Below are 16506 nucleotides of genomic sequence, written 5' to 3'. Positions count from 1 at the left end.
TCTCTTCTCCCTATGGCGTGACATGCAAGTTAATTACTCCGGCTGAAACGGGATATAAGTTGACTATCGATTTCAGGGCCAGGCCACTATCGTACGATAGAAACCCTGCAATTCAATGAAGGACAGAAGACCAGCACCCATTATCTAGGCCGCAGCAAAACCCAAAAAAATGGGCCACGAATTGAACTGGGATGCAATGAATCGAATTGCGTTATCCGCGTGCAGCTGGTGCTGGTCTTCCTGTGCGTTCTTATAGCAGTATTCGCAGGCGAGCGTCGTTGCGTGATTGATAATAGCACATGCGGGTGCAATGGCCAGAAGCATTGGAGCGAGCAATATCGAAGCTAAGTTGCCGAACTGCGTCAATGTTCTTAGAACTCGAAGCAATGCATAAAAGCCGCTATACGCCACGCGACATCATCAAACAATCTGATGTCGATCGATCCTGTAAATGTCGTCGTCGATTCATTTACTTTGTGAAGATGATTGTATCATCGTCGGGTGTCGCGTACAACAAGCCGAATGCGAAAAGAAGCAGCGATTTGTTCAATCGGAAGAGAGATGCCGGAATCTCTTCGCCGCTCCATTACACTGCAACCCTTTTCATTGATTGGAAAAGCGTTTCAGTTTAGTGTGTCACGGCTTTCTCTTTTTTGTTGTGAGGTCATTCACGATTTGTGCCTTTTTTTTTTCTTTCATCATCAGAATTATTATTATTTTTATTCAGTTTGAAATGTATCGTTTTTATATTTGACATCGACAGCTTGCCCAGTCAATTTTCCAATCGTATTTTTTGGGGGAGGGAGGGGTAGGGATTCGATTTCTTTTTTCGCGAATAGACATCGAAATTTTTATAAAACACAAAGCAGCAGTAAATATGCAAATCTACATAGACGGTAGTGTAAATAACTGTTATAAAACGATGACTGCCTCAAAAAAAACGTAAATGAACGCGAGTCATCTACTTGCCTTTGGCGTAGTATAATATACGTATCGTATCGACTGTAGACTCACCGAAATTGAAGAACGAAATTACCGCATTGAATTGAACAGAAACTAAAATGAACCGTTCGTTCTTTAAGTACCGCGGGGAACAAAAGCAACAAAGAAGTGAATTGACATCGATTTTTTTTTCGAATGAATTGGAAGTTCGTGTCTGTAGTTTAGTTGATCGATTATTAGAGAAGGTTGGCGCGTGTTTTTGAAATGATGTCGCTAATTATTCTGAGCTGGAACACAAGTGGGCACGGCTGATGACCATTTGCCGCCCTTTTGACAGTGAAGGTTCGGGTTGCCTTGAAGGACCAATCCAGCGGAACAGTCGAACGTCACCGTCTCTCCGATCGGGTAGTAGAATTTCACCATTGAAATGGTAGCGCCAATCGTTGTGCCCGGGTACGGACAGGCCGGCAAACCTTTGAAAAATGAAACGTCGATTATGCGTGTGAAGAAAACAGAAACTAAAAATAATCACGTACATTTGGGGAATGTTCCCGACCATTTCCCATTGTCTTGACAGACTGCGATTGGCTGTCCTTCAACCATGAAACCGCGATGGCAATGAAATTGCACCACTTCGCCGGCCTTGTACGTGCTGCCCCCTTGAATGTATCCATTTTCCGGACTAGTTGGCGGTTCGCAAACCACCTCTTTAAAAATCCATCGATTCAAATTCCGTTTAAAACGCAATTTCATGTTGAATTTTGAAACAAAAAACCACGCTTACCTTCGCAACGGGGTAGCGGCTGGGCCCATTCGCCGGTAGATTGGCAGACGGACTCTGTTCCGGCGCCTCGGATAGTAAAACCTGGCGGACAGGAGAATAGAGCCCGTCCGCCAACTTCTCGACTGACGATGGACACTCGCAATATTCGATCGTTCGTAATGTTAGTAATGTCTGGGCAGAGGACGCTTTCGCAGAACGGAGTCGGAGAACTCCAACTACCTGAAGGCAGGCAAGTTAACTCTGGAGCGCCGATCAAAGCGTTGCTGTTGTGACACGAAAAATGAACTTTGGTGCCCATTTTCGTGTTTTTAGTCGACGCCACTAATCCCTTCCGTTCGATGATTGCCGGGCAATGAACCGGATGAACGATGATCTCGACGCTGTGCTGATGTCGCGTCGGCGTCGAACAGGTAAACGTCCCCGAATCGTCTTTCTGGGCGTGAAAGATGCTCAGTCGATACTCCAACGTTCGATCTCGTCCTTCCTCTTCCGTCCAACCTTCCGGGTATTTCCTTCACGTTCCAAACAAGAAAAAAAAAGACAATAGGATTTTACGCGTGAGCTAAAAACTATAAAATGAAATGGAAACTTGAAAACGATCTTTGATAGGCACTTGTGCGATCGCCCTTTTTTTGGGAGGGGATTCTTCAATTCGAAAGACTTTTTCCTTTTGACATGGTATACAATAGACGGCTTATGTGGACGATCGATCATAGTGCTGCATTTATGTCCGTTATTCACGAACAATCGAGACAGGATTTATGAAATTTTAAAGCGTAAAAAGTACCTGTACTGATGTGAAACTTCCCATTTCGGGGTGCCGAACCGCCGGATCCAAAGACATTCCATGTGAACAATTGTGCCCGGATAAACGATCAGTCGGCCGTCGTTACTTTGGGCGATGGGGCCTAATTGATGTCGAAATAGAATCGTCGGTGGCTTCTCCACTTTTTTAAAACGATGACAGCGAAAAAAAAAAATGAAAATTATGAAACAATAAATTATGGAATTTTTGCGTGTAACAATTTCCTTACGGGCGTAATCGTTTTCTTGGCTGAGGCCGTAACAGGCCGGTTTCATGCCCGTCCAATCTCCTCGGCTGCACCGGCGACGGACCGATCCCGTAAAGGCGAACTTGCCGATATCGACGCAGCGAGAAATCTTTTATGTGAAAATAAAATACGAGAGAGAAGGAGAGGTTTGTTATCAAGACGAGGAACGAGATGGACCGCGTAGTCAACAGGATTCCGAGTGTCCAACGTAATGAAGAGGAATGGTCGATATTGCATATAAAATAGGGGGGTCGATCGAATGGAAGAAAAGAGGAACTATAGCCAAGTAGATATAAAAGGGGTAGACGATGTATTACCAGTTCGGTGCCCGGTGGGAATTCAACCACGTCTTCGGTGATCTGCTGATCGTCGTAGAAAGTCATCAAGTTGGGCTCGTTGTTACGAAAGACGCACGATTTGTTGGACGGCTGGCCCAGTCCTTCCACGAAGACTTCACCGTCTTTGCGACACGTGTCGTGGAACCGAATCAAAAATTTAGTTAATCGTAAAAAAATCCAATAAGAAAAAGAAAAAAAAAAAACATTTTTTGGGTGTATTCAAACGATGGGGTGTTCTACGCAGATTAGATTTTTTTTTCTTTTACCGCAATTTAATGGTCGGCCGTTCCAAGAACCGTCGGAACAGACAATTTGCCACGTTGTTCGATCTCGATTCGCACCCGAAATGCACTGGAAAGTAACTTGCGAACCGTGGGGAAACCTGCTTTCGATTCCGGAACAGCCCAAAATGTGAAAAAAAATTATTTTTTAAAATTCTGATTGCGCGTATTCAGCAAAAAAAAAAACACCTTTTCTCGCCGTCTTTGGGTTCTCCATCACGAAAGACGAGTGAACCGTGAACGCGATGAGGTTCCGAACAGTTTCTTTTATTGCGATCCATCAACACCATGACGCCGCCTTCAGTGATGTCGCCGCCCCCTTTAAATTCTTGCCAAGCGATCCTTCCGAAATCTGTTTGAATTCATTGGAATTTTGGTAAAAAGTAATAAGTCATTCGTTGCTAATTTGATACCGTCGACGCCGAATCGATCGGAACGGGTGCGGCAAATTGGGAAATCCGGTATCAGTTCTCCCAGACGACATTGAATAGGTCCGGCATTGATTTTCACATAGTTGGGCTCGAAACAAATGTAATCGACCGTCGATCCGTTAGCTACTGTCAATCCGGCTCGATATCCAGCTGTGTAGTCCCCGTAAGTGATGCGCGGAAGTTCGCAAGGTCCCGGAACGCATTCAGATGTTTGCCCACGGGTGTTAATGAAATCGCCGAACCAGCAGCGGTACACTTCCGGTCCTTGAACTACGTAACCCGGATTGCAACCAAACAGGGCCGTCTCATTGTGCGGTATCTCGCTGTTGGCTGGTACAATCGTAGAGTCGTTTAGCTGGAACGCCGCGTTCTCGATATCCGGAATCGTGCACGGAACTGTTGGAATTTTTTTTTTTGTATGTAAATATTTAAAGAAAAATTATATGCGATTTTTTTTTTACTGAGTAAACAAGCTGGCCGTTCCGGTTTCCAAACGCCTCTTTTGCAACGGACCGTCCGATTGCCAACGTTCAGTCGATAGCCTTCGGCGCAAGTGATACTCAGAACTACTCCCGTACTGAACATGTCACTAGCGTTTTTGCCCGGCGTTATCACTTGAATTGATGTGTGCGATTCAATGGCGATCGGTATACAAGTGTCCCGCGATTCTATTTTTTTTTTAAATTCGCAAATGTTTAAATCGTCAGAATTTTTTTTTCGTTTTCGCTATTCAAACATCGCACCGTGAGGTTGTTGATTGTCGTCGTAATCGGGGTCGTTACGTCTCGATCCTTGTTTACGTCTCGTGCTCTTCCCCGAGCTCTTTTTCCCACCAGGACGGATGGCGACGGGTGTCCTTCCGGACTTGATGGATCGAGCCCAACGTCCGCGAGAGTGCTGCTCAGCAACGCAACGCGGCAGTTGCTTGGGGCTCCACCTGCCGGCCACGCAAGTAGCGCCGGGCGGTCCGTCGTCGTCCAGCTTGTACCCGCGATCGCATTCGTACATGATTTGCCTATTGTTGGTGACTTTCTTGACGTAGGGACGGTAGTCGTAATAGCCCATATTGCCCATCAACATGACTTTTCCGTTGGCGATGTAGCCCGGAAACGGGCAATAAACTGGGCGGCACAAACAATTGAATAGAAAAAGGAAAGCATTTTTTTTTTATTTAAAATGCGTCATGAAAACGATCTCTTTTGTGTGAAAAAAGAAAAAGATGGATGTGTGCGCATTACTCTCTTGACAAACGGGCGGCAAGCCGGTCCAGTTGCCATAGTTGCACTCGGTGACGTTGAATCCGCTAAGCTGGAAACCGTCTTTGCACTTGTAGAGCGCTCTCGATCCGTGTTCCATCCGCGGAGCGATCACCATTCCGTGACGGGGTCGCTTTGGTAACGCTTTGCACCGAGCTTTTAGGCGTGTTTGTCCACACATGTCGAACAAAAAAAAAAAAAAAAAAAAAAAAAGAGAGATTGAAATGAGACTACCAAACAACGAGCACTAGTAGAGCAGGAGATCTATTGGACTTAATGAGATTTTGAAGGCATCTTCAACCATCGATTTTTTGTTCTCAATCTAGACATCCGTTGTAATGAAGTTGGCTACAAATAAACCAGGTTCCCGTGCTGAACGGCACAGGAAAAAAGGTAGACGCAAGAACTAAGGTTATATACGATTTCAAGTTGCAATCCCAATTTGAAATCAAGAAATTCCAGAAAACGTAATAAAAATCTCTAGCGTCTCTCAATAGACAACAAATAATAATAGGATGTCTGATTTCGAATAACTTGAATACCAACTGAACAGGGAAGTTTCTTAATTAAGAATATTGCATATCCTTGTCGTACACATGGACATCGAAAGGCATCGTCTTTTACGTTCACTATAGTAATCAGATTACACACGTTTGTGGTTCGTTAGTCAAAGGTACGTAGTTGAAGACGCCGCATGTCTTGGCTTAAGTAGTTCATTAGTTACGGTTTTTTTTTTTAATTTTGCCAATATCGAGCTAGTCGTTGTATACCTGGTTCGCATCGAGGGATAACGTTCCACGTTCCGTTGTTGCAAGTGAAAGTAGCCAGGCCGTGGGCCGGCTCGTACAAGTCGATACATTCCAGAGTCAAGTTTTCTCCGTGGGGCACCATCGATCCCGCCGTTACATTCCGCACAACGCCACGCTCCACCATTGGCACCACGCAAGATGCTTTTTTTTTTAAATCGATAATCGAAAAACATTTTTTTTTGTGTGCGTGTGAATAATTGAAAATTGATAGAACGCTTACACAAACACTGAGGTGGATTGTAGCTCCAACGGCCGCTCTTTTCGCAAGTGGCAGACGATGCGCCGATGCGTTTCATGTTTTTATTGCAACGGTAAATGATGGAAGTACCCAACGACGTACCCAAGATGAAGGTTTTCAATCCATCCGTTGGGGATGTGTCCGGGTGAACCGCAATTGATTTCTAGTAGGCACAATCGATACATAATTTCTTATTGAAAACGCATGGATTTTTTTTTGTTGTTGTTGTACGAAAATGCACTAACCTCGGCAAAAAGGTTCTTCACCCATCCATCGCTTATCGGCTCCGCAACGTCTTGTAGGATGTCCGACCAGTGAGTTACCATAAAGACATTCATAGGTCACGATCGAGTTGTAACTGGTAGAACTAAAGATGGCCTTTCCCAGATCGGGGTCGCTGGGTATGGGACATTGAACAGCTGCAATGAATCATCGTCATGAAAAGAGAAAAGTATTTTAATAGTCAGAGATGGATCGGACATCAAGTTATAGAAAAGCCCGGAAGTTGCATCCTTTTTATACAACTTGCTCCGGATAAACAGCTTGTATGCATAGGCCTTTAGGCAACTGCGTGTGTATACCACACACACATGATCCAGATGGATCAATATCCAAACACTAACGCCTCCAATGTTTTTTATTATATAGGAAGAAGGTCCCGTTACGTTCTATATATTCGATATCTAAAGGGAAATGGGTTAATGGATGAAAGACGAGAAGCTAATCGAATGAAGCATCGGTCACCAAGGAGATACCATTCATCCGTCAGAGAGACGGGACAATTATGCGGTTAGTTCTGTTATTTATCTATTTTCTTCGGGAAAAAAAATCTGCGGCTTGTATCTTGTTATCGTGAATCTCTTTTCATCGGGTGTCGGAAGTAAGAAAAATTAAACTTACGGACACAGATGGGTAATTCGCCCGGCGTCCAGGTACCGTCAGCCTGACAGTAGCGGTTAGCCCTTCCGACCAGGTCGAAGCCAGCCGTACAGTAATAGGTAACACGACATCCGAAAGCGTAGCATTCACCTTCGTGCCGACCGTTGGTTATGTCAGTTGGCTCTCCGCAAGATCGAGCTATTTTAAAAAAAGAAAAAAGAAAACGTGTACGTCTTTTTGTTTTCAAATTGAAATCAAGACTCCCGCTGAATAGAGAACCTTTACGATAAGCTGACACAGCGGTTAGGATTTTCTTTTGTTTGTTGTTGTTGTTGAGTTGGGGATATATACTACCGAACGTATAAAACAGAAACTTTTAAGGCCCGATAGACAAGCAGAAGGTCGAGCAATGAAAGAACGAAATTGACTGGCCGAAGGACTATGGATGTCTATTTATTGTACTTACGCAAGTAAGAGAGAAGTTTTGCTTTCTCTTGGATAGGAGGTTTAACTTTTTTCTTTGGGGTGGGTCGACTGTGAGTATAAAAATGTTTTTTCATTCGGCGTCTTTTATTTTATTTGTTTCCCTTCTTTTTTCTGTTCCCTCCCCAATGGGCTCGTTTTCCGAACAGACACAAAACATCGAAAAAGCAATGTTTGGTTGTAACAAAATGGTTTCATTTCCCTGGGTTGAGGATTTTCTTTGAATTATTCGGGGGAAAAAATAAGAAGAGCAATGACGAACGGCTTCTCTTTCTACTCACAAAGTCGGAAACGATAAATCGCTACGACTCTACGCCATACTCGTTGCCTCCGCCTAATGGAACTGTCGAGTGTCGACTCTATTCCGGCCCCCCCCCCCCCGTCCCTTGCATTTCACATTTCCGCTTCCTTTTTTTTTTTGCTCTTTCTTTCTAAGCCTCAAAGAAATCGTATAATTCGACAAAATCTTGAAACAGAAAAAAAAATCTCTCTTTGAAAAAGAAAAGATATTACCTTCGCATTTAAAGTCGGGCCCGAACCATTTGACTGTCTGATTGTACTGGAGGCATCTAGCGCGAGCAAATCCCAGCGTGTTGTAACCGAGATCTGGATACATTCGAAAAAAGAAAATTTTAATTAAAATTTAATTACTATTAAATGTATACGAATAGACTTACAGCATTGATATTGGAGCTCGGTGTCGGGAGCGAAGCTGTTTTGCTCTTGCGGGGCGTTGTGACGGGCGTTCGCTACGACGGGAGGCTCGTCGCAGTATCCGCTAGTTTGAACTAAAACCGACCGCCACAACATAATTGAAAGATTTTTTTTTTCTGATAGTTTTCATTGATCGAATGCGATATCGCGAAATTTCTAGACTTTGTGCGCAGATCCTTCCCAATTACCCAGTCGCCTTATTGACACTCGAGGGGTGAGCGGGATCGGTGACAAGTAATACCGCCCTCATTCATATGGAACCGGCTAGTCCTCCAATATAAACTGAGCCCATAGCCTGTAATATGATACGTGCTATGGCAAGATCTCAAGCGAGACCAATTTCATTAAAAACGGAGCCAGACGCGCGCGTGAATGTGGTGTACAAAAAGACACCATTACCGACACACAGAGACATACCAATACGGTGGTGGGATTGTCATAAAGCGCAGTCGATTTGTGGTGGCTATATAGTGTCTATCAAAGAGCTATATATCGTTCATAGAACCAGAGAAGAAGAAGAAGAAGGTTACAAATAAAAGGATCGATATTGTGCGAGTCGGATGTCCAGCATCTTATCCGTAGGATAGATGAAAGAGTGGCGGTAAATTGAATTTGTCCAATCATTTTTTTGTTTCCAAGTGCGCAAGCATGCACACTGGTTGGTATAATAATGTTGGAAAGAAAAGGGAGCAGATCACCGTATCCGGATGACATTAAGGGAAGCCGATAATTCCCCATGAGGAAATTGGAATTAAACTTTGTAAATCTGCGTTCAAGTTTGAAATGCAGCGCATTTGGGCTACGAAACTGAGCGCGTAATTATGAAATAGGAAAAAAAGAAATCGTGAAATTGTAGACTGAAAAACGCCCTCCCTAGTGGCTACGTATTAAAATGTGCAGACAGAAGTGATTAATACGAACCGGTTTTGTGGCAAGAGGGTTCAGTAGCCGACCATGATCCGTCGGCTTGGCATAGCCGGAATTCGACTCCGACCAAACGGTAGCCTTCTTCACACGTGTAGATGGCGCGATCTCCAAACAGACGACCTGTCAATATCACGCTACCTTTGTCCGGATTACCCAGTTCGTCGTGACATTCGCGATCTGCTCCAAAACAAAATCAGAAACTTAAAAAACCATCATTACATCCATCGTCTTATAATACAAAAGCGAGCGTCGTTGTCTAAAACGCAAGGGAGGCAATCGGGTACGAATCACGCTCAAATAATAATTAACCTCGTGACTCATCGTCATTCCATTGCCTGTATACACAAAAGATTTTTGTCGATGATGCTGTTTTCTTCAAAATGAAACCAATTTCACAATTCTCTTTTTGCCTTTTTTTTTTTTTTTTTTACTGGGATTCGCATCAGTCGGCGAGATGATTGGAATACAAACGTGTTATACGACAACCCCGTGTTGAGGAGACGACAGAGATAAAGGCGTTTGGCCTTCCATCAAAATACCAGCACGTCACTTTGTTGGACATTTCTCATTTGGTGAGTCAAAATGAAAATGTTTCCGTCCACTAGCGCGAAAAATGATTGCAGCGAAATATTTGCTGTTAATGTCCGACCCCCCTTTTTTTTTGTCTCGCGTAAAGAATGAGATTGGCAAGTTGCGTTAAATAGTTTCACTCGTGTTGTTTCGGATGACAACCCAATCATCCGGATTGGAAACTTTCATTTGGAGTAGCACTTTGTTTATTTCCCCAATGGCCAGAGTTGCTCTCTTGCCGCAATTCTGTTTTTTATTTATTTCAATACTCTTTTTGATAAGAGTACGAGATTGCGATGCGTTTATCGGATTTTATGAGTCAACTACAACACCATCTTATTATGAATTCCGATCGTCTTTTTTTTTGGGGGGGAGAGGGAAAATTTATAATTCTTGGAAATGTTAATATTTATTATTGAACTACGTTTTACGGCGCACACAATCACGATAGAAATTGGATTTCTAACATCCAATCATTGTCATCCACTTCTTGAGCATCGTACCTCCTCCGATCTCGCCCTAAAAAAAGAATTAGACGTATGTGTGTGTGTGTGTGTGTGTGAGCGTTCGGTTCCGATATAAGCCTATCGATTACGTGACGTCTTAACATACACGTATACATAGAACCGTGGGATGACATTGTGTACAGAAGGCGTAAATAAATGACATTCTCGGAGAAAACAAGAGGCCGCAGATTACGAAGGGAAGCGAAGAAAACAAAAGGGGGTGGGAGGGGAAGACAGTTGACTGGGCGCTAACGTGTGCCCAATTTGTCATTTACTTTCGTCAACAAAAAAAAGAAGCGTTGGATAGTTCAATTTTGTTTCGGGACTACCTCTCGGCACGTAAAAATCAATAGCAAGAGCACTGCGTTTGGAAATGAAGCGCTTTACTTGAGTTTTCTATAGCGGTGGAGATCCCAGCTAAGCTGGATCATCAAGCGCAAGAGAAACAACAACAAAAAAAGAATTTTTAAAAGATTTCCGTTTCTAAAGAAAAAAAAAGGAAGGGATGTATATATATATATATATATATAGGTGCCTGACAATAAAGAGATGTGAGCGAGTTACATTAAGACGATTTATTATTCCGCGCGCACTTTCCTTTCACGATTTTTCTTCCTCTCGCTGAGATTTACATGAAATCTTTAACGACTGAAAGATATTGAATATAAAAAAAAAGAAAAAGAAAAATGGTGAGCTAACGCGCGAGATCAGCACAGAGTGGTGGGAAGAATAGAATGGCACCATTAAAATCAATGGTTTTCATTTCATTTGCTTATATATAGTCTAATATAAAGCAACGTTCGTATGCTAATTTGTTCCTGGCCATCCGTGCGTCCTTTATCCTTCCGCTCATTTTTATTTTCTTCGTTAATAACAGCAGATATTGCCAAAGATGAAACCCTTTCGTATCTCAAATCGTGTCTGTAAACCGCTTTTACTTTCGTTATCTTTCTTTTAGATCATCGTGTTCTTTTAAAAGAACCATATAAATAGGATGGTTTAATTTTATCGATCGGTGGCATTGGGTTACTAGGCCTCGTTGCCCATCCCCCGTTAAGGCGCGGAATAATGGTGTACGTGGCGGAGTCCATTCCGCCACCATCTATGCCCATTTCCATTCCAATCAACAAGTTTTCCCCGCCCGCAAACGCAGCCAAAAATAAGATCTTCTTCTTCGGCAGCTCTCGCACGTAATCACAAACTCAATAGAACAGAAAATTGCATTTTTTTTTTTTTTTTTACAAAGTTTTACTTTGTTGCTGAATCCTCCTTTTTTTTTTCTATGGAATCGCTGATTTCGGGGAAAAAGAAAATCAATTTTGTTGTTGTCGGAATTGCTAAAATTGAAGCACCGATGTCGGATGGCTTATTATCGCACGCAGCGCCAGACGTTTTTCAAAGATTGGAATACACTCCCGAACGCGATTTCCCGAGAATATTTTAGATACCTCGTTCAAAATGATCTTGACAACAACGACATCGTTCGAAAATAAGCATTCGAGGTCGTTCGATCAAAACTGGATGACAGTGGGGATTGGGTTTTTTTTTTCATATGGCATAACATAAGCCTCCGACAATAGAGAGCGAAAACGTGCGTAAATATAAAAGGGAGGTTAACTTACCGGGTTTGATGCAAGACAATCCGCAAATGCCGTCGCATAAACATTTCTTACGTGGGCTGCGACAATCCTCATCAGCTAGGCATTTCCTTAAACACGTCCGACCCTGGGAAAAGAGATTTATCGTCAGATGAAGAATCGTAAGCCTTTTACATTTTTTCCTAGTTGGGGAAACAAATGAATTTTTGTGTTGCAAAAATGGGCACAGTGTTTCAAGTCGGATTTATTAGACGCGTGTTACCGTATTAAAAATCTGCATAGCCTCTGAATAGCAAAAATCCTATTACGTCTAGGACAGAGCGGAATTGAGAACAAACGGAGCAGACAAAAGAGGATTGGCCGGATGACGTGAAATCACGTCAAAAAACGCGAATGTAACTAAATTTTAGAACAAAAAAAAAAAAACCAAACGAAAACAAACCTGAGCCTGGGCGAGGTCTTCGTCGCGAGGGCAAGAATCCGACGGGACGTTGCGCGGATTCTTAAAGGATTTCCTTTCCGGTGTGTACGGCTGGAATGGAAGTCGGTTCAATCCGCCATCGTCCCACGCTCGGATGACTACGTCGTCTTGGTCGTTTTCATCTTCGTCGTCTGCCTCGTCGCCACCGGTTGGACTATCCGCCTATTATACCCGTTTCCGCAGAAAGACACCATTACTCATGTATTTACAAAAGCATGTCATGTTTCTATAGCTACCTTCACCTCAGATTTATGTTTTTGTTTTGTTTTATTTTTTGGCATCACATCAAACGATTATTTTTTTTCTTCTAAATTCAGGACGCAGTCGAGCGTTTGTTGGGGGGGGGGGGACAAGAAATTGAATTATTTTTACAATTCACGGGAAAAAGCCCTTCAAGCAATATGCAATTTACGTTTTTTTTTTTCAGTAATTCCATCACTTTAGTTCCAAACTAGTTCGTGTGAACCGCATCAGCTGGTGTCGACACAACCCTTAAAGGATCTGCCAATGATGCTTTTTCCCGTGAGTTTGTAAGTGGTTTGTCTATGGTGATACAAAGAACTATTTTCTTTCTCGCTTCCCTTTTTAGAAATGTCCAAAACTCGCTCAAACATTAAAAAAAAAAGGTACAAAATGTTAAACTTGCCTGCCAATGGAGTGCTGAAATGGCGTCACTAGCGTTTCGCCCTCGAGCCCACAATCCACCGGATCCACCGCGGACATAAGTGAAGCCATAGCCAAACTTACGGCCATCGCCAACCTCGATTTCGTCTATTGTCAGACAGTTTTCAAGTATTTATATTGCGATTAGCGTCATTTTAAAATGGGATTTCATCAAAACGAAAGGGTAATCCTTAAAGGGATTGTCATTTCGCGGAAGGGAATTCTCGACGAACAAATGTACATGGTAATCCGCAAGACAAAGAGTGCACCCCGTTGGTCGTGGATTCCCTTTGTATCTTTCCGTACTTAGCAGAAATCTCTGTCAAACGGACGGGTTTAGCAATCAAGGAAACAATTGAAAACAAGATTTCAGACAACCGCTGTAACAATTATAAGCTGATTTGCTGTTGCCGTTCCGAGCGGTCGGTTCACATCACTCCGGGATTTTCTTTAAGTCAGGATTTTTTTTTAAAAGATAGATCACGCAATAAAAATTGTGAAAATATTGAAATCGATCGTGTCTACGCGGCTGTAAGTTGATAATGTTTATAGCTTCATCAAAATCCTTGAGTGGGTGTACGTGTGTGCATGCCCTACTTGAAGTTAAGAGGAAGAGGATCGATGTCTCTCGAGTGAACTTGGTAAAGTTGGCGACAAAGACTCTTCTTGAAACTGAAAGGACGGTCTACGTGCCATTTTCTGCGCGCAAGCGAAATGGATAGACGCCGGACAATCAGAATTAATTTTAACTCAACAATAACAACGGCGTTCGTTATTCGAGTTTCCCTGTAGTCGGAACTTTTGAAAACGCATTCATGCAGACAGATAAATAGAAACTACTCTTTAGACTTGTCTGTACGTCTTACTACCTCCCGTTTATTTGTTTCCATTATTGCTTCAGTATTCGTTCATGCGAAAAATCGGCAATCCTAGAGATATAGCATTGGCAGCTGTTGCCACACCTGCTATGCCTTCTCCCCCACTCACGAAAATGAGAGATTCAAAGAAAAAAAAAATTTTTATTCCATTTGGAGGAATTTAAGAGAGCGAATGATTGACCATCCATCTGCGCGGTGGTTTCCGGTAGAGCAATCAAGTAACGAATGGGTTGCTCTACCGATGTTCATGATCCTTTTCCAACCCACACTTTTTCCCGTCGTGCGCGCACACACTTGTTCTTCTCCATCTGCCACCGCAAAAAAAAAAGTCGATAAACTAAATCGGTTCGTCAACGAGAGCCTACATGTTTCAGTGCGACATCTCGAAAAAAATGCAAAAACGCATTTCGTTTTTGTGCGCGCACGTCGCGTATGAATATTTCAACCGTTTATATTCAAATTGTAGTAGACAATTCGCTGGATATACTCGGTAGCTCTATTTTGTTTCTTTTTCCTTGAAGCGTATCATCCGTACTGCAAACATTTCCCAGAAACTATATTGCTCTTGTTATGATTTTTTTCTTTTTGTCGGTAGGCTTTGTTTTGGTTTCTCATTTTTGTTTTGTTCTTTTTCAGGAATAAACATGAAGGAATGACATTCCATTTTGAAGAGGTCGACGGTATCAGATTATTGCAGTAGGAAAAAGACGGGATCATCGTTTGAGAATCCGAGCCGGCTGCCACCACCCCCCAAGCCCGTAGTGATGTGACACGTTTCATATTAAACTTGTTCTAGCGAGGAATGGCATTCGAGATTGCTCCGGCAATTTTTTTTTTTAGCTCTCTTTCTTCTACAAGTGTATATTATAGAGTACCAGCGCACAAATTCTTCAGACAGCGGTGAAAGGCTTACATTATCAACCATGATGGAACTTGTCGCAGAAGACTATCTATCCGAGATTGGCATTTTTTTTTTTAAACTTGTGCCTTAACTTCTTCGGCACGTGAACAGCAAAACCGATGATGAGGAACTCTAATCGTCTGTGAATTTCTTTTTTCTTTTCATCCATACCAAATGAGGATTAAAGCTTCTTCCGGATTTATGGCGCTAGGACGATTCAAATTTACGATCGGAAAGAGGGGGAAAAAAAATAGCTGACACGCCGGAAATCTCATTCCAAAACATGAGAGAAAGACAACATTTTGTGGAGATTATGCCCCCACTGTTTGCATTTCCGCTCTAATGGAAATGAGAAGGAAGGTGACGTTCTCTTAAACAAACTTGTCCGGAAACGTAATTTTCTTTAGACATGTGGTAGACAATAGAAGCGAAATATAAATAAATAGTGACATTAGTTTCAACGCCAACAAATCAAAACATCCGCCTGTTTAACAAAAAGCGCACGGCCCTCCAGATTTCTCGATAACAAGCTGGGCTTCACACAATCACGGCGTGTGCTTTTTCAACAAGAAATGGCAATCATTTTCCAGACGTGAATAATACATCATCAGAATGAAAAGAGTTTACCTCTAACGCAGAGCACGTGGAGAATCATCCCCATCAGCATCACGATCCTCGACATGATCACTTGAACTCGGCAGTCGATGTGTCCATTCAAAAAGAACCAAAGAGAAAAGTATTTCTCTTTAATTATTTTTAAATTCTATGGCTTAAATTGTTTTGTTTGTTCGGCAGCCGAGTGATCAAAGTTGAAAATAGAAGAGTAAAGCCAACGGAGAATAAGGATCAGCGTGTACGCCTTGACTGGATCGAAGACCAAGAGAGACTGAACTCCCTGCGCAGCGTGAGCACGTTCCTTTATGTAAACGGTGGCCACTGCTGGCGGACGGTTTCGTCTGCCGGAGTGGCGCTCGGTGGCACGCGACCAGCGTCCCTGAATAATTGTCACGCAAGAGACTAGATCACTGTATTCATGTGAACACATGGGATGAGGAGGCATCCGCGCCAATCAAGTCTTCCCCCCCCCCCTCTTGCCTCTCAACGGATAAATCCACGGCGGACCATCCGACCTTTCTTGTTTCACTCGCAGAGTAAGGAGACCAAAGATGGAGGAAAAGTTTCTCAAGGCTCATTGGGCCCCCAAAGTTGATTCGCTTGCCACTGGATTTTCATCCACTTACGGATATTTCTCACGTCTACACCACGCACACACAATACGGAAAGTTGTGCGCGGTAAGTCTTGAGTAGTTTCACTCTGCACGGATAAATGGCATTAAATATGCTTTCCACAGCAGATGGCAGGCCATCAATTATGTAAACAAGTTGCCGAGTGTCTCAAATCAACCGCTGGATACGTATGGTGTGTGCAGTACTAGTATAGGTGGTGGGACTATGTACTCACATTCGTTGGAGGTTGTTGTCTTGAAAAGCAGGGGGTTGCATCCATTCCATCAGTCTAGCACATTTTTGTTTTTGTTTAGCCAACTGACAGGAACGGGAGAAAAAGAAAAGGAGCGAGAATAGCCGGAATCCCATCACTCACCTGGGTAATCCTCACTTCACCTCGCGACAACCTGTGAAAAAAGAAATAAAATGATTTAATATCGAAAAGCGTCATGTGTTTGGGAATAGGCAACTAAAAAATTTATCTCTTGTAAAGGTAAGCCTGTTCGTATGCTGGATGCAGGCCTCTACAGCTCTGATACCTCATCGCC

The 16506-nt window shown here is 42.9% G+C and overlaps 2 protein-coding genes across 2 annotated transcripts in view; one reads left to right on the top strand and one right to left on the bottom strand.

The window, feature by feature from the left end:
- Window positions 1-778: 778 nt before the first annotated feature.
- On the bottom strand, window positions 779-15573 carry LOC130692382 (sushi, von Willebrand factor type A, EGF and pentraxin domain-containing protein 1-like). The gene is given in 24 exon segments (XM_057515492.2): window positions 779-1415; window positions 1479-1649; window positions 1727-2238; window positions 2514-2673; window positions 2761-2887; window positions 3096-3238; window positions 3383-3501; window positions 3587-3749; window positions 3811-4224; window positions 4290-4496; window positions 4572-4949; window positions 5067-5240; window positions 5855-6034; window positions 6114-6237; window positions 6239-6294; window positions 6377-6550; window positions 7032-7208; window positions 8007-8099; window positions 8171-8281; window positions 9129-9311; window positions 11833-11935; window positions 12251-12451; window positions 12936-13060; window positions 15359-15573. Coding segments are annotated over 24 exon segments (4350 nt in total). The 5' UTR covers window positions 15414-15573; the 3' UTR covers window positions 779-1215.
- Window positions 7094-16506, top strand: part of LOC130692363 (ubiquitin carboxyl-terminal hydrolase isozyme L5-like) — a 53594-nt gene continuing 44181 nt past the window's right edge. Inside the window, exon 1 of the mRNA XM_057515468.2 lies at window positions 7094-7104. The gene's annotated coding sequence lies outside the window, so the exon portion shown is untranslated. The remainder of the gene's footprint in view (window positions 7105-16506) is intronic.

Source organism: Daphnia carinata, chromosome 1 (genome assembly GCF_022539665.2).
Source record: "Daphnia carinata strain CSIRO-1 chromosome 1, CSIRO_AGI_Dcar_HiC_V3, whole genome shotgun sequence".
NCBI classification, from domain to species: Eukaryota; Metazoa; Arthropoda; class Branchiopoda; order Diplostraca; family Daphniidae; genus Daphnia; species Daphnia carinata.
Note: the sequence above shows the minus strand (reverse complement) of the source record. Positions and strands in the feature narration are given on the sequence as shown.